This window comes from Vombatus ursinus, unplaced genomic scaffold, assembly GCF_900497805.2.
Source record: "Vombatus ursinus unplaced genomic scaffold, bare-nosed wombat genome assembly UNPS02014792.1, whole genome shotgun sequence".
Taxonomy (NCBI): domain Eukaryota; kingdom Metazoa; phylum Chordata; class Mammalia; order Diprotodontia; family Vombatidae; genus Vombatus; species Vombatus ursinus.
In genome coordinates, this window is record NW_020954570.1 from 8,447,123 (window position 1) to 8,471,934 (window position 24,812).

At 36.5% G+C, this 24,812-nt stretch overlaps 1 protein-coding gene across 5 annotated transcripts in view; it reads right to left on the reverse strand.

Moving 5' to 3' along the window:
- Positions 1-9,684: 9,684 nt before the first annotated feature.
- The window catches only part of PJA2 (praja ring finger ubiquitin ligase 2), a 125,057-nt gene continuing 109,929 nt past the window's right edge, over positions 9,685-24,812 (reverse strand). For 2 of the 5 annotated variants that reach the window (XM_027869243.1, XM_027869244.1), the window contains exons 7-10: positions 24,532-24,643; positions 15,224-15,338; positions 14,699-14,820; positions 9,690-10,543 (exon numbers count right to left, since the gene is read on the reverse strand). In XM_027869243.1, the coding sequence (XP_027725044.1) occupies positions 10,418-10,543; positions 14,699-14,820; positions 15,224-15,338; positions 24,532-24,643 (475 nt within the window). In that variant the 3' untranslated portion in view covers positions 9,690-10,417. Of the gene's footprint in view, positions 10,544-14,698; positions 14,821-15,223; positions 15,339-24,531; positions 24,644-24,812 lie in introns of all 5 variants that reach the window. The other 3 variants (XM_027869246.1, XM_027869242.1, XM_027869245.1) reach the window with 2 other exon arrangements.

Below are 24,812 nucleotides of genomic sequence, written 5' to 3' on the forward strand. Positions count from 1 at the left end.
TTTGCCACCTTGACTTAAAGAATGCTTGAGTCTGTGAATTCATTCCAGATGACCCTGTCTAGTACTCCGGTCTTTGAGGGGTCTCAACCTCTCAGACCGCAACATTTATGGTGCCCAACATGGGGCCTGTCTGATGTCTCAGGCCCTCTCCGAATCAAGGCAAGCCTCCCCTTCCTCTTGCCCTGTAGTTGGGTCGTCTGTCAAGCACCTAGGAAGGTCATTTATGGTAAATGTTGCGGTCTGAGAGGTTGAGACCCCTCAAAGACCGGAGTACTAGACAGGGTCATCTGGAATGAATTCACAGACTCAAGCATTCTTTAAGTCAAGGTGGCAAAGATTTATTGTTACACTTTTCAGCGGGCTAGGATTCTTAAGGAACCTGCAAGAGACTGAGGATAGAGCTAGGGTTTATATGGGAAAGGGCATGGGAAAGGAATGCCAGGGACACTGATGAGGTAATCTAAAGTTCCAGGTGTCTTTGGGAGCTACGGATGAGAAAGTACAGGGAGTATACTGGACAGGGAGGGAGATAACAGAGGTATGGATCTTTGAAGTCTGGCAGGAAGAAGAGTCCTTGGGCTGGCCAAGGACAAAACTCCTCGGGCTGAGCAAGACACCCCTCTCCCTCTGTCTTGATGAGAGAATGCTCTGCAACAAGGGAAAGCTTTCTCACAAGACACGAACTTACTGAGAAGTTGGGAGGCTTCCAGGGACATGATTTGAGGACTGGGGCCTGAGCAGCTCAGCACTCTCTCACCCAGCTTTGTGTAGCTGCACTAGGGAGAGAAATAAGGGTCGTGCTGGGGCCTATGCATGAATAACTGCTAGGCACAGTGTCTTTGGGCTGGGGAGTGGTTGTCAGAGACAGTGTTTCTGAAGCTAGGGAGAAATAGGGGTCCAAGTACAAGCACAAGCACCCAAACACAAGCACCCAAGCACCCCATCAGAATGAAATGATTGACTCAGTTGACCTCACTCTTACATTTATATACCATATGCTTATAAGTACTATCTTTATATTTATATCACATACATAAATATGTATATATGTATTTCCAGGTATGACAAAAAGTCTTAGTGAACCTTTAACTTTTAATAGCTTAAACAACTTTAAGGTGCACTAAGACCTTTGGACATTTTGCATATAGAGTACACATATCTATAATATGCACATATGTATATATTGCAGAAATATCCAGTATCATTTCCTTTTGAAATTATTGTAGTACTTTGTCCAGGATGGTAACATAAATTTCATTCACAAAAGGCTTGATAGTCACAAGAATTCCAATGGACTTTTCAGTAGTGATAGTAATATTAAATTCTCACCATATGAGTTAAATAGGAATTGTGTGTGTGCATGACATATATCCATATTTATATCATCCATCTATATCTCACACATGGATAATTCTTGGTTCCTTATAGCATTTTTGTAAACATACATAGAACTCTCTCATTTCCTGAAAAGAAAACTGACCTGATTCTGATAACTTTCAAAATCTACAGTTGTTCAGCTGCACCCCTGATCCATGTTCCTTTTTTTCTTTTCTTTTCTCTGTGCATCTTCTTGGAGAGCTTCTGCTTAATGAGACAATGACACTTTTGTAACTCTCAAGCCAGAGGATTTCCTCATAGTCCTCATCCTGGAAAATTGACTACATGTATGCATACACACCTTAAACTGATTCCCCATTCATTAGCACAATAATTCAGAAGAAAGCTTTCCTTGGAATTAAAAAAATAACCATCAAAATAGAAATCCCAGAATAATCAATCTAAAAGATATATCAATGAGGGCTTCTCTGTTGGAGACTCTTTCCACAGATAGTCCTGGACCCCAGCTCCCTGCCTCTTTGATTGGCTATTGAGCTGGAACTGGGGAACTTTCAAAAGTCCTGTCCTTTGGTCTGGCTTTTTCCTGTCTATTATGTTCAAGTGAGAGGTAAAGTCCAAGTCGTTAGGGAAGAGAGGTCTCAGTCCTTTATTTCTTCAGCAGACTTGCCATGTGTGGCAAGCATCTATGAGTGGATGGCCCTGCCATTTCTTTTTTTCACTGTTGAGTCTGTTCTTTCTGCTTTTAGCTGGAGGAAACTGGAAATCCAACCCAATAAACATTTATTAAGCACCTATTAGTGCTTAATTCCCAGGCAAAGCACTGGGAATACAGCTAATAAAAAGACAGTCACTGCCCTTGGGGAGTTGATACTCAAAGGAGGAGACAACACACAACAGGAGGCAGGAAAGGAAGCCGGGGATAAGACACCAGGGCATCTCTGGCTCGGGGGCATCTTGTTTCATGGAGTTGAAACCAGCCAGAGCAGCAGATGCAAAGTGGGGTGAAATGGTTTTCAACCTTATGAACTTTGAAGGGTCAGGAGAGTGAGCCGCAATGAGGTTCAGAAATGAAGTGCAGGCTGTATTTTGCAGCCAGCCAGTCCAGCTTTAAGTCCACAAGGAGAAAGGAGTAATCTTTGGCATTCAGCTCGGTGGTAGATGAGACACAGACTCATACAGTGGCTGTGACATATTTGGATGTGAAGTTAAAGGTGCCAATACTATATAGTAATTGTGTCCATTCTGAGCCTATTCTACCCAGTTGGTATAGGGGAAACTGTGTACCCAGGTATTGGGGAAAAATGTTTGTTTTTGCTATACATTCAAGTAAATATTCCCTTCATAAAAGCTAATTGATTTTAATTGACTAAATGGAATTGGAGTATAAATCACTTGTGGCTAAAGTTGAGGGGGAGGGGAGAGTGGAATACACCAGAATGAATGCTCATGCCAATGGCCTTAAAGAAAAGACATCTTAATCCTTCATGGGTACTTCTAGAGCACTGAGGAGAAAGTGAAGCCACAGCCTTCACTACATGAGCTTTTCTTTTGTGGTGGAGTAAATAAATAGCTGTCCTATACCTGTACTAAGTGGTGCAATGGAGAGAGTGTTGGCTCTGGAGTGAGGTCAGGCCTCAGACACTTACTAGCTCTGTGATCCTGGGCAAGTCACTTAACTCTGTTTGCCTCAGTTTCTTATCTGGAAAATGAACTAGAGAAGGAAATGGCAAACCACTGTTGTGTCTTTGCCAAGAAAACACCAAATGGGGTCACAGAGTTGGACATGACTGAAACAACTCAGCAACAAAAATACTTGATATCTATTTTATACATTAAGTACATTTTTGATAATAGACCCTGTTAATCCTTTCTGGAGAGACCTTATACATGAACTGTATCTAAGCTTTGTTTTAGACATTTTCCCAAGAGTTCTACTTTGTGGTAGGGGAATAGAGATCCAGAGAGAAATGAAAAGTGCTTAACTCTGCTTTTTGAGGACAGGCTTCCCCAGGATTAAACCCAGTCTTCACGAGTCCACAACAAGAATCCCTTCATGAAAAGGGGGCCCCCTGGATCATGGGTAATGATGGCATCTAGTGCATGTGGATATGTATCAGCAGTTTTTTTCCTCTTTTCCCCTCTCCATTACTTCCTTTTCACTTTTTTTTTTTAAATTAGATTGGCAGGGCTCTGAGCAAATACATTTCCTATTGGTTTCTTTTTAAGGTGCACTTCATGCCTGACTAAGAACCTATATCATTCCTGTATTTTAAGCCATTACTCAAAAAATCACATCCTATTCTCAAAAACCAACTTTAAAAACAACTGCTTCCCTACCAAATCTGCTTTCCTCTTCTATATCCCTTGTCTTCTATTGGCAGCAATGATGAAAATACTACTTGTGGTCTAAGGACTTCATTTTGTTGTCCAAGACTTAGCAATGCTTACTCATTTTTTTTCTGTTGGTATTATTTGTGCCTATGAGAATGGTAGTAGTTGTAAGATATGACAAGTCTTGGTACATTTTTCATCATATCTTGGATATATTCCTTAGGAAGAGATTGGGTCTCTTTTTTATTGTTTTCAATTTCACGACTCAGTACTCCTTTGGCAGGGAGCAAGCAACCATCCCCACTGCTCACTGCTTCTTCCTCTGATCCGTAATGAACTCACGGTACCATTTACTAAGATATGGAGAAGCTGCCATCAGCATTGGTGGATGAAGCATTATCATTAATAACTTTGGAAATTTTTAAAATATTTAAAATAGAATGCTACCTATTAGTATACAAACAGTTCTTATTATTCCTTTTGGTATAGTTTACAACAATGAAGATAATTCTCTAATTACATTTATGTTTCTCTTTCTCTTCCTCCCCTTTTTCTTCCTTTGACTTTTGCCCACTACCTTTCTTCCACAGAGGTCAAGAGATTTGACAGAAACATTTTAAAAACACTAATTTCAATTATATGAATCTAGTTGAAGATAGGTCATAGAAAATTCACATTAAGTAAAGAATATACAAGGAAAGGTCAGGGACTACTCAAAGGAAGAAGGAATTAAGTAGCACAACCAAATGTAGCCAAGTGTCAGGTATTATGAGGAATACTATTCCAGTGTAAAATCTAGTTAATCAACAGCTTATTCTAAATCCAGAGAATATTTTCTCAATCTGACCACATATGGAACTTTCTATTCAATTCTTTGTCCCATATTTTAAAGGGACATTGGCAAATTAAAGTTCACTGAGGGAGATCAGGGGATGAGTTTGTAAATTATGTTATATGATGAATACTAAAAAACAAAAGCAAAAACAAAAAAAAAACAACAGAACTCTGGGGAGCTTTGGCCTGGAGAAGACTAAATAGAGATATATAGCCCCTGAAGAGACCTAAAGTTTCCAAGAAATAGAGGTTAGGAGGAGGAAGAGCATTCCAGGTGTGTGAAAGCTTGAACAAAAGCCCAGAGATAGAAAATGGAATGGGGTAGGAAGGAGCTTAACAAGCAAGTAGGCTACTTCGGCTGGAACAATGTGCGTGGGTAGGAGTAATGGAAAATCATTCTGGAAAGTAAGATTGGAGCCATATTTTGATGGCCTTTAGATGCCAGAGTAGTTTATATTTCATTCTACGAGGCAACTGAGAGCCAGTGTACCTTTTTGAGTAGGGGAGCGTCAGTCAGGCTTGTGTTATAGGAATAATAATTCCTAATTGGGAATAACAGTTTAGAAATAACAGTAACAACTGCAGGGAGGATGAATTAGAGAGGGGAGAGCTTAGAGTCAGAGAAACCAATTAGAGGCTTCCCAATGGTCCAGGTAAGGGTTGTTGAAGATGGATGCTATGTGAATGTAGAGAAAATGAGACATTGTGGAAGTAGATTTGATGGGACTTGGTAACTAACTGATTGGACGAAGGAAGGGACAATAAAGAGTTGAGTTTGGCTCTAAGATTGTGAACCTGACTATAAATATCATGTTATTCTTAACAGAAATATGGAAGTTGGGAGGAAGAGTGGGTTGAGGGGAAGAGATGAGTTCTATTTGGATATGCTAGGTTTGAGATGCCTATGCCATCCAGATAGATTTCAATAGTCAATTGGTGATGGACTAGAGCTCTGAGTAGGAATAAAGGGTGAATTTGGGAGTCATCTGTATAGGACAATAGTTGAAAACCCATAGCATTTTATCAAATCACCAAAAGCAAGTTTATAGAGAATAGAGAACCCAGAACAGAGCCCTAGGATACAAGAGGGAAGGTATATGAGTGATGATTCTCCAGTGAATACTTGGGAGGAGAGCCAAGAAGAAGCAGTGTCTGAAAACCTAAGGAGAAGAGAACCAGGACTCCAACCCAGGCACATGGACTCCAAGTCCACAACTCTTGCCATCACAACATCAATATACCAAGAAAGCAATCCCACCATCTTACTATGGATACCTTTAACATTCAAGATATAACAAATTCTCCCTTTTCTTTGGTTTCCTGAGAGTGTGGACCCCTCACTAATAACCTGAATGGCCTTTTGCTGGGCCATTTTCAGTGAAATAAATTGATTCACCAGAGATTAAGTTGACCAGGAACCAGAGATGGTGGAGGTGGAAACCAAGTGGTTCCAGACAAGGTAGTGGAGTCCAGCAGAGAATGAGGTAAGGCTCTCCAGAAAACACCAGTCACAGTTTCCCTGATTTTACAAAATCAGGGAACTGGGGGCTAATGGTTAGTTTACTCTACAATCTGCTTATTGGATTTTTTTTAACATTTAAATGTTTCCCTTGGTTTTAGGGACTGATAGAAAGCTATATTCTAGGCTGATTATGAGGGCCTTCTTATCTGCCTCTTTCTTCCCAACTCTCCTAACTTAATTTGCTTCACAGTATTGTTACTGTCATGGCTTCTGCTTTTTCTGTAACACTGTGAATATAGCACTTCACTGTGCTAACGATCATATGAGATTGAATGAAAGAATGAAAAGCATTTCTTAAGCTCTTACTAAGTGTCTGGCATCGTGGGGGATGCAAATACAAAAGTTTCCTAAAGGAGGTTATATTTTAGTGGGGAGACAACACAAATAGAAGAGAGGTGGCAAGAGAAGGGAATTTGGAAAGTCACAGGGATGATGAGTGGGGCTATTGAAGACTGACCCAACCTTTTCAATGCAGAATTGGTTTGATTATAGCTCCAGAATTGGAAAGTGAAGGGAGGGAGGGATAGAGGGTACCTGTGTTGTGGCAGAGTGGCTGGTGAGAAGATGGAGGACAGTTATATGAACCATAGCCGGGGCAGCCTAGACAGCAAGCAGCGCTCATCTCACCAATCAAGTTAAGATAAGAGAGGTCCCAGGGTGACTGTGGTCTCTGATCTGAGGGTGTAGAGTTAGGGTAGCTGGCAAGAAGATTGTGAAGCATGGCTGGAACTGCCTAGTTACATTGGGAAATACAAGGCACTCACCAATCAGAAAGGGGGTTGGGAGAGGGGCCCCAAGGTAGATCAAGAGCTGAGGTCTTAACCTTTAGGTAATGTTTCCTTACACAGAGAGAGTATTACTCTCACTAACTGATCCCATGTGTAAACCTCCCTTTGACAAAAAGATTCTGTCTTCATAACCATTACACTTATTGAAGCAATCAGGGTGATAATTGACTGCCAGAATGAGGATACAGTCAAGGGAAGACAACCTATCCTCCCACACAAACTGTCAGGTGAACTAGGGAGTACTAACCCAGTGCTTCTTGCATTTAACTTCCTAGTTTTCTTGATTAAATGATAGACAATAGAAAAACTCACTTTAATCTCTTACCTAGACTCTCCTTTGCCACCCACCATAGAAGCTGACAAAGGAAATCACCTGAAGAATTTTCAACACCTACAACCCAGAAACCTACAGGGAACAAAATCATGAGCAATATTCACTTTGAGATGTATTTTTGGATGTTTTTCCATCTACTGGCATTTTATTATTTATATTTTTCCTCCTAAAAAGCTTACTTGGCAGAAGTAACTCAAACTCTTCAAATTCTAAAACTACTAAGAATCCTTCTTAATTATTGAATGAACCAGTCCATTTGAGGTTGCTTTGCGAGAGTTACTTATGACTCTCAATATGCCCAGGGATCTTGCATCTATGAAACTGTGACAATTATGTGCAAAGGAAAAAGTGAAATCTTCTGTCCTGAAAAGTTTTAAGAGTAGATTACATAACTACATTAAGTAAGTAATCTGTGGGCTAAACAGCTTTAGACCTGCAGTAGGGAAAATAAACTAGATGTCCTTACTCATTCATTCATTCATTCATTCAAGAAAAATGTATTAGCCACTACTGTTTCTCTAGTACTGTGTTGGTTGTCAATGGAGGATACAAAACTATATTACATATAGTCTCTCACCTCAATGAACTTGCAAACTAGCTGGGGATATGACATATAATATTGCAATGTTTGAAGCGTTATGTCACAATTCATGGTTAAATGCCAAAATTGGAATTCAGAGAAGGGAGAAGTCAGCCCAGTTGGGCCTAGCTAGGGAAAGGTTCACAGAGGGAATAGGACTTGACCTGGGTGTTGAAGAAGAGCCATGCAAAAGGGCTAAAGGGAGGGCTTTCTAGGCGAGAACTGCTCTTTGTGGAGCCATACCTCTAGCCTTCATTAGGCACTCAGGGCCACTTTGGAGTTGGTGGAACTTTCAATACTAGTCCTGATGTCCTCAGGCAATCTAAAACCAACATCTCCCCTGGGAACACATGCATATACTATGATGGCTGGGTAGGGAAACATCTTATGGTTTTACTGATATAAGGAATTCTCAGATGAAAAAAATTCTTTACCAATGCATTGGCATCTTGTCTGCAAATTAGTCTCGGAGTTGCCTAGAGAACTGAGAAATTAAGTGACTTGCCCGGGGCAAACAGACAGTACATGTCAAAGATAGGACCTGAACCCAGCTCTTCTTGGTTTGAAGGTTAACTCCTTTGTACCATGCTACTACCTCTTAATGTGATAGGTAGCATCTGGAATTTTCCACTATTTTAAGTAAATATTTTAAGTAACTCCTTGACTTGGATATTAGCTTATATCATTCAAGTGAACCACCTCCACTCAAGATATTTTTCATTAAAAGAGCCTGTGTCTGTATTTGATTGTTCGTCCTGAAAGAAAAGAAAGATGTAATGGAAAATAAAAGAGTAGGAGACACAGAAAAACCTAAGAACAAGAATGTGTCTGTATAAAGGTGAACTAGATAGCCATCTAAATGATGTAATCAGAGGAACTAAAAATCCCATCTACTCCCTTTTGCTATAATTATAACAGAAAAAAAAAATTTGGAAAAAGAGGTTAAGAAAAAATTCACCTCTAATTCATCTTATTATATTAAGCATATGATCTCCCATAAGTTTGCCTAAACTTGTGATGTAGCAGAAAAAGGTGTTTGGAAATTATACTGGTAGTTTTCTCACTTAGAATCAAAAGACTCAGGTTTGAGTCTTGGATCTGACACTTACTAGCTGTGTGATTGTGAGAAAACCATTTAACCTCTCTCAGCCCGTTTCCTCATCTGCAAAATGGGAATAACACTATTTTACCAATCTACTTCACAGTGTTGACACATAAACTAGAAATGAAAGCTATTGTTTCTGATAAAAATCAAATGACTAATAACAATAGTGATAAACTACAGGGTGGTGGCAGTGTCATAGTATGTTAAGAGCTCTTCAGTCAGAGGAAAGGGGATCAAATCTCAATTGTGATAACTACTACTTGTATGATCTTGGCTAAGTAATATACCTGCTCAAGTTTTGGTTTTTCTCATCTGTAAAATGGGGGGTTAGACCAGATAGTTTCTGGTGTCCTTTGAAGCTCTATCTCTATAATAGTATGATCTTATCACTACTTGTGTTACCATGGGCAAGTTACTATGTCTCTGTGCCTCAGTTTTTTACTCTATAAAACGACAAAATAACAAATACGGCATGTAGGAGTTAGCTAGAAAGCTATGTAAGTTGTCAAAAGACCAAAGCCAAATACTGTACATAATAGTGCAGACATTCTAAATGGGGATAATATAAATATTATAAGTAGGGAGATTGAACTAGATGAGTTGGTTTATAATTCCAATTTGCTTTTTTAAAAAATTAATTTATTTTGAATTATCAACAATCACTTCCATAGGCTTTTGAGTTTTAAATTTTTGTCCTCCTCCCTCTCCACCTCCCTTCCCAAAGCAGCACGCAATCTGATATAGGCTATACATATACATTCCTATTAAACATATATAATTCTAATTTGAAAAACAAAAACCTTATCATGCTAATTACTCCACGCAAAACAACTGTTTTCTGCCTTGTTGTTCAGAGTAATATAAAAGATTTTGTATTTTTTCTCATGTTCTGAACAGAATGTTTATCTTTCAATTATAATTTTAAGGAATCCCAATATTGTCAAGAATAATACACTCTTAAAGCCAGAAAAGGGCAGACAACTTTTAATACGTTCCATATCAACTTCTAACCAACCAAAACTGCCCTCAATGTCAAGAAAAGATGAAAAAGCACAAGTATTTTATTATGCATTTTATTTCCAGTGAAACCAAATCTTTCTTACTGCTGTGACCACAGAAAGTCTTCACATTTGATGCAAACATGAGAGATATTACAAAGTCACTTTAGTGGCACTATTTTTGACAAACCCAAGAAGTTTATTATATTGTGTAAAACAGATTATAAGCATAACTTTAATAAGCTCTAACTGCATTGCAGTTGCAAGAAAGCAAACCTATGATGTGTCACATAAATGGTAATTGTTTTAGATTGATTTAATTAATGCTTATTTTAACTGCAATTAATAGTAACATATTCAACTTAAGAAAAACAGTTCAATTTGCTTCAACTTTTAGTTTGAAAATATCAGTTTTTATTGCAAACCTAAATATGGTTTAGAAAGTTTAATGCTTCCTTTCTAAACAATATATTATATATAATATTTAATGTATATTTATATATACTTATTTTCACATTGAAACTAATTAGAAAGAATTTACAAGTTTAGTTTGATGGACTGAATGATCTCATTTCAAATGCTAAATTTTACTGAGTTCCTGTAGCAGTGTGGACTGAAGGCAGGGAATCATGATCAGACAGGAAAGAAGTGACAGCAGTTGCTTCAGGAAGGATGGGTGCAAGCACGTGACGGCAAACAGGGCATGTTCCTGACTGAAGGAGAAGAAAAAAACATGTTAACAGCCAGTAAAGACATAGTAAGACTGCCAAAGAAAAGTACTTTGATGTTTTTTTTGGAAAACAAAAACATCTGAAATCTGACCCTGCTAAAAATTGGTGAAATAACTTATCCCAAACACTTAAAAGACCCCAGCATGGAAGGCCCAGGTTAAATGGAGACCTTATATAGATAACTTAAAGTGTAATGCAAACATTAGGGAAATCAAAAACCCACTCAAGAGACTAGGCTTGTTCCACCAAAGCCACTGGCCAAATGATTTAGCTAATTCTTGTTATTATACCAAGAATCTACTTTTAATGACAAGTTCAATTCAGAGTTCACACACTGTTTGGGAATTGGGAGAGGTGGCTGCTTTCTAAACAGACCAAGAAAAGCTGAGGTAGGAAAGGAGAAAGAACAATGTTGTAGGGTTCCAGGTGTGTCTGTCTGTCCGCTTGCTAAGCCAACCCTCCTGGCAGGGCTATCCCAGTGAGAAGAGCTGCTGCAGAGAGAAGTCTCTCTGTAGTAAAACCATTTCCTGGTAGGCAAAGAGCCACAGGAACATTCTATGTATGGAAGGCGTGTTATGAGCTTGTCCAAGCGATGACACTACAGGCTGTGTGCTCTAGTACACATGATACATATATATACATATATATGCATATGTACATGACACATACGTATGCACATCATATACATGTAATGTTATTTGTTATTTTCTTTATATGTCGTTACATGTTCTTTCTTGCTTAATTCTAATCCCTTAACAGGCACAATGATGAAATTATAAGGATATAAGGAAGAACAAAGGTGAAAAAAATCCCTGATACTGTAGATACTACTTGGGACAAAATTGTGGTAATTTAAAGCTAGATTACAATACTGCCATGTAAAGAGAACATACATAAAATGGACAGATTTTGTGACATTTTAGGACAATGTTCCAAGACTGAAACTCTTCTCAGTTTCTAGCACTTTATTTTATTAAAGACTCTAGTATAGCAAAGATGAAAATGAAGAGTTCTTTTCTTTGGGGAGAAAGAAAGACAAAAGACAGCTTCATAGTCTTCTTTGCTCAAAAGATCAAGATGTAGGAAAAATGGTTAAAAACTTATTAATCACAATTTATCTACTTTCCTCTACCTCAAAAAGAAGACAGCTCTTACAGGTTCTATTGAAGAAAGACATAGGATACAAGCAAATCCCACTGACCCAAAAAGCACGAGTCACAGTTGGTGTTAATTGTATCTTCTTATTAGAGGAGCAAGACAAAAAGGCTAAAAATATTACTGAAGATAAAAAAAATAAAAATAAAACTTAAAATTAAAATAACAAATGTGGGATGTAGGAATTAGCTAGAAAACTAAATGGTCAAAAGGGTAAAGTCAAATACTGTATATAATAGTGCAGACATTCTAAATGGAGACAATATCAAAGGCATAATATTATGAAGAAGACAACATTTTCAGAATAAGCAAATCAAGGAATAAATAAAAATCACTTATCTGATTATATAAGTAATTTCATTAATCTCTATTTATAAATTGTTAAGGTCAGAAATATAAATGCTGTGATCCACATTACATACTTTTAGGAATTTCTGGGATACTACCTGGAAAATCGGCTTGAATAGATAGCTCTTAAGTAATTTTGGTAATTAGATTTAAGGATTTGATTAAGTTGTAAGATGGGATTAGATTTACTTTGAAAATAACTTAGGTTTTTTTTCCCTCAGAAAATGGGACAAGAGATAAATTAAGCAGATCATTAATATTTAAATTTAAATGCTCTCAAGTGCATATAAAGAAGTAAAACAATGATGTAAAAAAAAGAAGGGGAAAAACTTAACCTAGACAAAGGGGTCATCTTAGACTCTTTAAATGGAAGTGATCAAGTACTTGTGCAAAGTGTGCAAATCTTAGTGTAGAGGAAAATTTCCCCAAATCTCAATATTCTCCACCATGCGCACAATATTTCCAAGGGACTGGAGAAAAAGGATATACTGAAATACTCCAATACTACTTTAATATACTTTAAGTGGACTACTTAAAGCCCCACTATCTGAGATATTTAGAGTTATACTAGATCAAACACACAGTGTATTTGTAAAAAGTTTTTTAAAATTATTAAGATTATGACTAAAAATTGATTGTGAATTTCCAGAATTGCCATTAGATATACTTAGTTGTCTTCTACGTTACATGTCACCAGTGCTATCAGTTAGCAAGATGGTTTAAAATTATCAATTTATACTTGTTATGTGGGTATGTATTTCTAATAATGAATAAAAACAGAATCCCCAAAATAAGCAATTCAATAACAACATTTATTAACTGCTGGGGGTGAAATGATGAAAATGAAACTGTCCTTTTCATCAAGTGGAGGTGGGAAGGATACAATACGTATAAAAAATCAGTAAATATAAAGTATCTACAAAGTAATTTATAGTAATTTCAAGAGGGAAAAAGAGGCAGGGAGAACAATTGGGGACTACTGGGGAAAAAAGGCTCATTTGCAGGGTGATACCTGAGCTATGCTTTGAAGGAGGTGGAGGTGAAGAAGTATATTTCCAATATGGGGTCTACATGTGGATGGATGTTTACAGTGAACAGCTATTAAGTCAGTTTGAATGAAACAGAGTGTATGAGGGGCAATAATTTGAAATAAAGACTGAAAAGGAAGATGGGGGGCTGATTGTGAAAGCCTTTAAATATCAAGTTGAGGATTCTGTATTTTATCCTAGAGGCAACAAAGCGTTAGTGGAAATTTCTGAGGGAGGGGAGGGGAATGGAATGGTCAAATTCATGTAGGAGATGTATTAAAGAGACCAGAAGTAAGGAAACCAAAGAGTAGGCTATTACACCAATCCAAGGGAGAGGTGATGAGGACCTGAACTAGGGTAGGTAGAGGCTAGATCAGTGAAGAGAAGGGGAAAGTTGTAAGAGATGTAGTAAAGACAAAATCGACAAAATCTGGCAACCGACTGAATAAGGGGTGGGGATGAAGGAAAATGAAGAGTCAAGGAGGATTCCAAAGTTGGTAACCTGGGTGACTGGAAATGGTGCTGAAAACAGAAATGGGGAGGTTTAAGGGGAAAATGAGTTGTTTTGGATGAGGTGAGTTTGAGATTCCTACGGGACCATCTAGTAGGAGAGATCCAGGACGCAGTAGGTAACGTAGAACATTTCCCCTTTATTTAAGAAAGACATTAGGATAGATATATATACTTGGGGGAGTTTGCATAGAGATGACAATTAAACCTATGGGAACTGACAAAAGTACCAACGAGGTGGTGGAAGGGAAGAGAACATGCATTTATTATATACCTACTATGTGAGAGGCACTATGCTAAGCTCAGAAGAGGGCCCAAGACAGAGCTTTATGAGATTCCTGCACCCCGTAGGACAGAAGATGAAGATGATCCAGCAACCGGACACTAAGAGGAAATAGTCAGACAGGTAAGAGGAGAACATAGAGAAATCAGTATCACAGAAGGGGAAAGTGAGTTACTGGGAGGATGGGTGGCTGATAGTGCCAAAATCTGCAGTAAAGTAAAGTAGAACTACAGTTTGGATTTTAGTAGTTAAGAAATCACTACTAACTTGGACAGAGAACTTTCTGTTGAGAGGTGATATCAAAAGCCATATTGCAAGAGACTGAGAAGAGGGAGATGGGAAATGACGAGGCTATGAAAGCATATGAATTTCTTAAGAGATTGGTTATGAAAGCAAGAAGATAAAATAAAAGGATGATAGCTTGAGGGTATGGCAGAGTCAAGTGAAGGTTATTTTAAGAATGGAGGAGACCTAGACACCTTTTATGTTATATGGAAGAAGCCAGAGGATAAAGAGATATTGAAAATGAGAGAAAGAACAAATGATTAAAGGAGGTAAATCTTCTAAAGGAGAAGGGAGACAGTGTTGAAAATATAAGTGGCAGTTAGCCTTGAAGAAAGTGAAGCAAAGGAGGGGAAAGAGAATGGGGAATTTTGAAGTAGGGGAGTTAGGGGAGAAGATAAGGCTTATGCTTGATTAGCTATATTTTCTCAATAAAGAAAGAGGTAAAAAAAATGCTTAGAACTATTTTCTCAGTATTAGTTTCTAGAAATAAACTATATAAACACCTGTAAAAGTCAAATAAAAACTTACCTTCTGCAGCCAAAGAGTTACACAGGGCTTATGAAAGAAATGGTTACATGGTAACTCTGTTATTATTTCATCCTTAATATATTCACTGCAGCAGATAGCACAGCACTGTTCCTGACCAACAGCTGAAAAAACAGAGTATTTAATTCAACTACATGTTCATAATGTTTAACTTAAATAAAATGGAAAATGAAAATCATTGCTTAAGTGAGTACTCAGAACAAAACTTTCATCAATCATGAATCAGTCAAATCTTGAAAATCTATACTCTGCTGGGACTTGCACACAAGTCTGTACCTAAGAGGTGTTCAATTTAATCTTTAACAAACAATCTACACTGAAGGAGGAGTATCTGTTCCAGTATGCCATTTCATATTGCCAAATGCTATTTCATGAAATGTAGCTGCTATGTAAAATGCAACAAAAGCTTTTAATGTTTAAAGTTCCATTTTACATGCAGACTGATTATGTACTTTAACATACAATGAATGAATCATTTTAATATTTCCTGGGTCACGCTTTTCCTACCAGTGTGATCTTCTGTAACGATGGTCTGTGGAAGACAGTCAATGCTTTCTTTGCTGGCTGGTGGATGAGCCTGATCAACATCAACTGCAAGAGACTCTAAGTGGGCCAGAGCAGTCTGGGAGAGAAAAAGTCATGGTGGTTTACTCAAAAACAACTTCAAACAACAAATAATCTGTCTCATGGTAACGATCTAGAGTTTAATCACAATATAACAGACCAGTTTCACTTACCTTTTCTTCAAAATATAGAACCTTAGATAAAAAATATTACTTATCAGCAACTCTTCTTCCTAAAGTATTTTAGATTTTCATTGGAAATAGAACTTGGCCCCAGGAATGGCAGCCCCATGGAGACACTGCTCCCTCCTCCCGCTCTCCATCTTAGGTCTTGGGAAATACCAGCAAGGAGTATAAAATATAGAGGAAGAGAAGGAATGGAAACACAGGTGGGTAGATGAATCCCCTGACTACAGGGAAAGGAAGAACACAACACGGTGGGACGAGGAAGCAAGAAAACCTCGCTCATCTCAGGTACTTTATTACAGAACTAATGTTAAAGTCAATAGAGTTGGACTTCTGGACTTCTAGACAGTCTTAGGTTAAATGATTTAGTCAACTTTTCATTTAATATGGCAAATATTTATTAAACATTAGATACAGAACACTATGCTAGATACTACTGAGATACAAACTTCAGTTATGACACCATCCCACCCGACTCACTTAGCTCAGTCCAGTAGGGGAACACCACATGCATACAACAAATTCACACTAAGTACATATGACAGAAACAAATGGTTTTAGAGATAAAAGTTAGGATCAATTCTGAGTGAGGGGAGATTCATGGAAGTGTTCTTGAAGTAAGTGGGCTTTAAAAGATGAAAAGGAATTCAATGGGCAGGGAGAAGTAAGGGTGGCATTGCAGGTATAAGGGGACAAGTTTGAATGCAAGCAAATAGGAGATAAAGGTAGAAAAGAAGAGTAAAACAAGATTTCAGTAGGCCTTGAATAATGGGCAAAAGAGACAGAACTTTACTCAGAAGGGAACAAGAAATCCTTGAAGGTGTTTTAAATCTGTCTCCCAATTATGTGAAGGTAGATACTGGGGGAAGGGGGAAGCAGAGGCAGAATGCCCTATTAGAAGATAAGTGTAATAAATATTCCTAGTGGGTAATAATGAGGGTCCATACAAGGGTGGTAACAATGGGAATAAAGGATGGGAGAGGAAGTGTGAACAATGCTGAGGAAACAGACGTATAAAATTTGACTGTGACTATTCTTCAAGCACAAGCTATATTTAGTAGAGACTATGTTCCAAATAAAGTAGCAGCCTAGCAGGCATGCAGAAATCTGGCCATGAGTTTAGGAGACCCGTTTCAAACATATGCTGAGCAAGGCACATCATCTCTTAGTTCTATAGGCAACTTTTAAAGATAAGAATCTTCAGAAAGATGCTGATCTATACTGCTTAAAAGAATTTCCACATTGGGAGTTCCTTACCCCAGTTAAGTCACGTCTGTTAAAAAATTTTCAAAAAAAGTCATGCAAATAAAATACAAAAGTTTCTATCAACAGCAGAAGTTGTCTTTAGGGGTCAAACTTTAAAAAAATTTTTTTTAAAACAACATGTGCTTTTCTCTAGATCTAAGAAAAATGAAGTTCATAAAACAGAACTGTATTATATATAAATAATTATAGTACCCAATTTGCAAGAAACTGGGGAAAAACCCCACCTTATTCCTTCATTAAAATTAATTTTTTTCAGAAAAGCTTTTTAGAGTTAATGTTCAATATTCAATAAATGGCCCAAATTCACTTTAACTCAAATGTAATGAATTCTGGTAGATAAGCAAGAGCCTGGGATATAGTAAAAATTAACCTGAAAAATTAAATTACTCATTTCTAAAGAGTAATTTGAGTTTGGATTTTTATTTATTTCTTCTACTGGAGCCAGTATAAAACAGCGGGGGAACACAGAAGATGTGGATCTGAATATCAGTCATGTTACTTATTAGTTTTGTGGCCTTAGCTAAGTCATTTCACTTTCTGATGCCTTAGTTTTCTCATCTGTAAAACCCAGATACAAATACTTCCGATATCAACCTCATAGGGATGTTATGAGAATCAAATGACATCAAATGTAATGAGCTTTCTTGATCAAAAAATTCTATATGAATGTTAGCTGTTAACACTACTAAAGATATATGTTAATGCATTAATCTTACATTTAAAATTCTAATAGGCAACAAACAAAAAATCCATTTCTGCCTTCAATTAATGGACATAATTCTCATAGTCCTTGGCATTTAACTATGATTAAAAGTTGGTGCTATTCTTTTGCTTTCTTATTTATAAAAGTAAGACTGTCCTATATGTTTTTCCCTCATTTTACCTCAAAACAATTCTGTTCCCCTCTTGGAATCCCTAGCTTCATTCAAGGTTCAACTCAAGCGCCATCCATCTCTTTCATAAGGCCTTTCTTGACATCCTCTATTTGAAAGTGTTAACCCTTAAAAATTACTTTGCATTTCCTTTTTACATACTTTTTATTTACTTTAACAAAATATATGTAATTTTTCCATTGATGAAAAGTTCCTTGAAGGCATTTTTTTCTTTGTAGTCCCTCCCCCACTCCCCTTTATACTTAGCACATACTAGGTGTTTAATAAATGCTCCTTGAACTGAACTGAATTAGTCAAGAGTGTCCTTTCAAGAATATTTATGATTCAGGAAATATTCCTTAAAATTTAGCCAACTTTTGCCATGACTTATTGTATATTTTAGGGAATATGGGACTAAATAATTGTGAACTAAACAAACTTTACTGATGTAGTTGACAAGTAAATACTTACCCTCCTCCCTCCCATTTTATAGAAATGAGACATTATGAGAGGAGAGGATGTTCAAATTACAGAACTCATTCAATTTGTTTTTCAAATATACACGTGTGGCAAATATAACTTGAATGAGAATTTGTTTACTGTTGTACATAGAACTGGAAATCAGCAGTCTTTTAGTTTTTAAAAGAGAAGTACTTTTTAAAAAAGAAATGGTTGTATGCATTTAAGGATTACTAAAACTAAACATATGATAAAAGTTTATTATTTAGAACACTGTTTCTTGCTATTAGTACAACAAATTACTTTTAGTAATTAATGCAATGAAATCACTTTTGTATGAACTAAGATACCTTTAATTAAAAAGCAAAGTATAGGTTAGTCAAGTTAATCTTTATTTGGCATATTTCAAAGTAAGGCATACTTGGAATTGTGTTATCCATGCATTCATAATAGAGTCATGGAAAAAAATTAAAATACTCATTTTTCTTCCTTCTTTCTTATCTTCTCTACTCCATAACCATTCCCCTTGTTTTGAACTTCTTTCATTTTCTTTTATAAGATAACCGTAAGTTGGTAGTACATTATCTTTGGTATTTGCTGTAGCAATGCTGTCCAAATGTTCACAAAAACTTTCAACTAAAGTAGCTAAGAAAAGAATGGCTTTTTGGTGAATGACTCCTTCTGGAATCAATTCAGGTGAAAATGAAGAAACAAGAAAACACCTAGGTATGTTTGATTCTTGGCTCAAAAAACAATCTCAGCTGTCTTCCTACCACCACCTTACTAATAGGAAAGCAGGAGTCTTTTATAAAAATTACAGCAGATATTTATAGTGATTGAAACTGGGCAAAGCACTCTGCATATATTCTCTTCTTGATCCTCACAACAAACCTATGAGGCAGGTACAAAAAGAATAAAGAAGAAATAACAAACATAAAGTAGGAGAAGAATTAGCCTTGGGAGAGAATAAATTTATGAAACAGAAGAAAAAATAACTTATGCTTAGGAACATGCCTACTGCTTAAATTCAGAAAATTTCAGTAAAGGGCAAATTTGAGAGGACTAAAAAATGAGTGGCTGAAAAGGGCCAGCTTTAAACAGAATATAATACTGCTGAAAGAGATGAATATTTTTGGCATTAAAACAAGTGTTTCTACTTTGATGAGGGATTTGAATTCCGTGAAGCAGAGAAAAGGATCACATCTAAGCATTCATAAATGGGAATTAGGAAAAGAAATGAAAAAAAATTTAAAAGGTCTTGGGAAAAGAGGTTATAGAAATTGAGTTGACAAATAAAAGGGCTAATACTGACACACTTCACAACCACCTGGGAAATTTAAAGCCACACAGAAACTTGCTTGAAAAGGTGATAACTTGTTTGGTAGGAGAAATTTAGCTTTAAAAAGAAAAAAAGAAAGAAAACGAGAACTCAGAATAACCTATAATATGTAAGACCAATTTATGTAACTGAATTTGAAAAGTTATTGTCAATGGATTTCCATGGATGTTTCAAACTCTGAATAATAATTCTTTTTATATGGTTGGTAACAAAAAGAAATATAAAGCCTTCTATGGGTAATATTTTATAATTGTTACTTAAACTACATATTACATTATCTTGAAAGGAAGGTTTTCTTTATGTTCAATTATATGAAAGCTATTATCCACATTTATTTAAAACCCAGTCCAAATGAATGGAAGGCAACTGTTTCCTAAATGTTTAAAAGAATATTTTGAACTTGAATGATGTGTGAATCTGAAGTTTAAGCATCAAATGCAAATCACTGTTTTGTTTTAAAGATTAAATATGATTGACAATTAACTTCAAAGCATGTATTAAATTCTAAGAGGGGAAAACATATAAAGAAGTGCTGAGAATGTAGAAGGGAGGGATAAGAAAGGTACTTGTTTAGAGGCAAGACATCTAATAAGAAGAAGGAGATATCAAAGCTGTCTGTAACAATATGAAGAAATGCTCCAAATCACCAATAATTAGATAAATGCAAATTAAAATAACTCTGAGGTTCCATATGGTATTTCTCATCTCATAGCATTTTGTAAACATTAAATAATAGTCATACCACAACAGGAGTGTTACTGCATTTTATAAAAGGGTGACAACTGGCAAGAGGGCTTAAAATAACTTAGTCAAAGCCCAAAGGATATGTGGGACACTACTGAGAAACTTCTAGTTTCTAAATCTATGCTAAGATCAATGAATAAATTAACTCATATCCTTTGATACAATTTATGCTGTCAAACTTTCTTTGCCTTTATTCCTTAGGCCTGACCTTTCTGCTACAGGTACCTTTAGAAAAGCACACTATGGAAAACTGAATTTAAAACTTGCATAGAAGACATAACACAAATAAGATAATTAAGGGCTCAAAGTATTTTGGCATTAAAATGTATAGGTGAATAGGGACTGGACCATGTGATTTCAGTGGATGAAGAAACTTGGGATGAAGAAATTCCCTCCATCAGTATAGGTCAGTACCTTCTCTGGAATACATACTCTTAGAAAGCTGCCCAGATCATGTGGATTTGTCCAGGATCACGCAACAAATGTGTATCAGAGGCTGGACTTGAATCTCTAGGGCATTTATAAATGATGTAAAAATAATGAGACTAAAGACTAAACTTGATTGGGTTGTCTATTCTGAGTCAACTTTCAAATAAAAATTTCCCTCAATGTTGTTATTTCTTGCCACTCACCCATCTTGGTCACCAACAAGCATTTATTAAGTGCTTGCTATGTACCAAGAACTTTGTTAAGTAATACAAATATAAGCAGAAATAAAAATAGTTCTTGCCTTCACGGGGCTCACATTTTAATGAAAATAACACAAAAAAAGAAAGCTGAAAAGGTTGGGAGCATGGGATGGGCAGGGAGGGTAAAGAAGTTAGAAGGTACTTTGGCACTGGAGAATGGTAGAGAAAGTCTAGAGTGCAGTCTAGAGAGGAAAGAGACATGGCTGGCGTGGGTGCCCTCCTGAAATGGAGGTTCTGAGAGGCACCATCCAATCAGAGGGGAATGGTCACAAGAGTGGAGGCTACTTCCAACACGTAAGCTCCAGTACTGGGGTGAGTTTCCAGGAAGAAGAGGGTTCTGGGGCATGATAAAAGAAAATCTGGAGTGCAGCTGGGTGAACAACTAGAGGGATTGCACCACATGCTCCATAACAAAAGTGTGTGGCATAGGTGGGACTATGTAGAACCAGGGAGCAAGGTGAACTCAGATGTTGATGGGTTAACAAAAACCTATACAGGGCTATAAGTGACTTTCTTCCTCTACTCTAAGACTACCATGAAGAATTATGCAATAAAATTTACTAAAGTTCTGAAAGATTCTTCTTTGTTATACCAAAGATCTTAACTACAGGCAAGTAAAATTAAGCATCATTTTTGTTGTCGTTGTTGTTTTAAACTAGGAGAAAAAGGAAATGAAAAAAGATCAGATGTTTAAAAAACACATTCATTGGTAAAATATTAGTAAATTGTAATCCTGTTTTTGATTCTAAAACAATAGGTGATTATCTATTAGAACAAAAGAGAAATAATGAAATCGAGAGTGTATTGAAGGATGGAATCGCAACTATGTCAAATACTTAAAAGACAAAAAAAGGTGTTGATTAAAGTATTGGATTTGGTGATTAGATCACCTTTGAAAGGTCAATTAAAGTGGAGTTGTTGGGAGATAAGTCAGATTGTGGGAAAGAAAATGAGTGGCATTAAATTGGTAAGGGAAAAATGGTCAATGCTTGCAGGGGCATGGGGAAAGGGGTATACTCATGTATTGCTAATGGATTTGTAAATTATACCATCTGTTCTGAAAAATAATTTGGAATTTTAAGAAAAAAGTCATTAAATTGTAAATATCCCTTGACTTAGAGATATCACTACTGGACATATGCTTGAAAGAGGACAAAGACAGAGAGAAAGGTTCTAACTATACAAAAGTATTTATAACAACCATTTTTGTGGTAGCAAACAGCACAAAGCAAATGCCCAATGATTGGGAAATAGCTGAACAAATTACAGTATATAAATGTAATGGAATCTTATCGTGTCATAAAAAAGTACATATGAAGAACCTGGGAAGACTTGTATAAACTGACTCAGAGAACCAGCAGTTTAACTGACAAAATGTCTACAATAATAACATGTAACATTTATATCAAGGTGCTGTAGGGTTTGCACTGTATTTTACATTTGTTGTCTCATTTGATTCTCACAACAACATATAAGGTAGGTGCTATTAACCATTCTCAATTTATAGCTGAAGAAAATGAGGGTGAGAGAGATGACTTGTTAAGGGTCACACAACCAGTGTCTGATGCAGAATTCTGACTCGGGTTCTTCTAATTCCAAAACAGTGCTCTATCCACTTAGTTACCTAGCTGCCAACAGAACTCTGACCAATGGATCAGTCTTTAATTTTAGAAAGCTGTTGCCTTATGCATCCCTCCCTTTGGCAAAGAGTTGATGGACCATAGGTATAAAATGAGGTAAATATTGTCAGGTATGGTTAATGTGATGTTTTGCTTTGCTTAATTATACTTCTTTGCTAAGGGAAGTATGAGTATAAAGAAGTAGCATATAATGTTTCTTTTTAAAAGCATCTAAAATTTTTTTTTCAAAGTATGACGATGTGGCAATGAAAAGAAGGAAAGAGCTATGAGGAGTTTAAGTTGATAGCAGAGTAGAGGAAAAGTTTTATTTTTAATGAGAGTGATGACTTACTGGCTCTTTTTCTTCTACCTATAGACATGGACATGGAAAGGAACAGTGTGAGAAAAGAGAGGGAGAGAGAATTGATTGATGAAAGGGCTGAAAGACAATCTTACTCTGTATGAGGAGGAAAGGATAAATAAAGATACATTAGTTTTGAGGTATGAGAGAGGGAACTTCAGGGAGCTCACACTAGTTGGTCTCTTCTCACTAAAGAAGAAGTGAGATCATTTGTTGAGAACAAGGTGGGTAGAACTAGGTTGAGAGCTTGATGAGTGGGCAAAGAGGTCTGGACTAGCAGCTATGAGAAATGAAAAAGGGAATGACTCAATTATTTAACAAACCAGTATATTATATGGGTTAGTTCATACACAAGTGTTATGTTAAATATGTGTGTGTATATATATATATGTGTGTGTGTATATATATATATATATGCGCATATGTACATGATATACATGCACATACCCATCCCTACATACAACATACGTATACACATTTACCTTATATCATGCCTATGTTTTGTTTTTAATATGCAGGGTGTCCCAAAAGTCTAAGGGCAGTTTTAAGCTATTAAAAGCTTAATGGTCTATTAAAAAATTTAAAAGTTCTATAAAGCATAAAACTGCCCTAAGACTTTTGGATTACCATGTAGATAAACACAATGCAATGTAAAATATGCACATACACATTAACACTTATGCATAGTGCAAATTGGGACATGGATATACACATATTTAAATGTGCATCTGCAAATAATCATATAGTTACATGCAGACATAATCACACAAACGTAACTACATGCATTGGATTATGGACAAATCAACATATCCATGCAATGTACACACATGTATAAAACAACACACATCTGCAATGTACCAAAACATGCCACACATGCTTATATATGGACAAACACCGCCCCCAAACACAAAGAAACATAAACACACAACTATATATACATGTATTCTAATACAACTACAGGTCATCTACAACATCTACAAACACATACATGTACACATACACAAGCACATACATATAAACAAAGGATTATAGATTTAGAGTTAAAAAGGTCCTTAGAAGAAGCCATTGTGTCCAAATACTCTCAACTTACATGATAAAGGAACAGAGAATCAGAGAGGTTAAGTGACTTGGCTGAGGTCACTTAGATTTGAACCTGAGTTTGACTCCAAGTCCAGTGCACCTGATTTACTAAAGCACAGGCTGTCTCTCCTACACACATAGACATACTTCATACCTCACATACAGAAACACAGTGGAACAGGTACTAGAGCTGCTATTTCAGTGATATAGGGAATTCCGTCTCCAAAAGCAGACCAGCATCTTCTCTGCAGCTTCTAGTTTCAGAGAGTTGCTTATAGCCCTGGGTGGTATCCAGCACATGTCAAGGATGGTACTTGTACCCAGAAACTTTCAGCTTGTAGGTCAGGTCTTTATTTACTACTTCTGCTTCTCACACATATATACATGTGTGGGTACTAAAAATAGTATAATAATATTGTTTCTGATTCTTTTAGAGGAAATGACAGTCTTTCGAGGTTAATCTGTATGTGGATGCAGGATGGTAATCACTACTGCTTCTTTTGTTTTATGTTGTTAAGACATGCTAAGGATATTTATAATTATTCATTGAGTTATGCAGTATAGGGAGTTAAATGCAACATGAGAATGCCCATTTTTCCATTCTGCATCCTTCATATAAAAGAAGTTAACAACATACCTCCATAGCCTGGGCTAAGCGTTCTTCTAATGCCATATAGGTAAGGAACTGAGGATCCACATAAGAAATTGCTTGGGCAACTCCTAAACCATCACCAAATTCATCCAGGAGCCTGGAAAGACACACAACATGATCTGGGAAATAATTTTGTTCTGGGAAAATATACCACATTACTGAGTTTTTATATGAGACATTTTAAATCATACTCACTTAAGTTATAAACATTTTGGAAGAAGAGTCAAAAACACAGAAGGAATTTATGGGAAATTATCAATGCAATG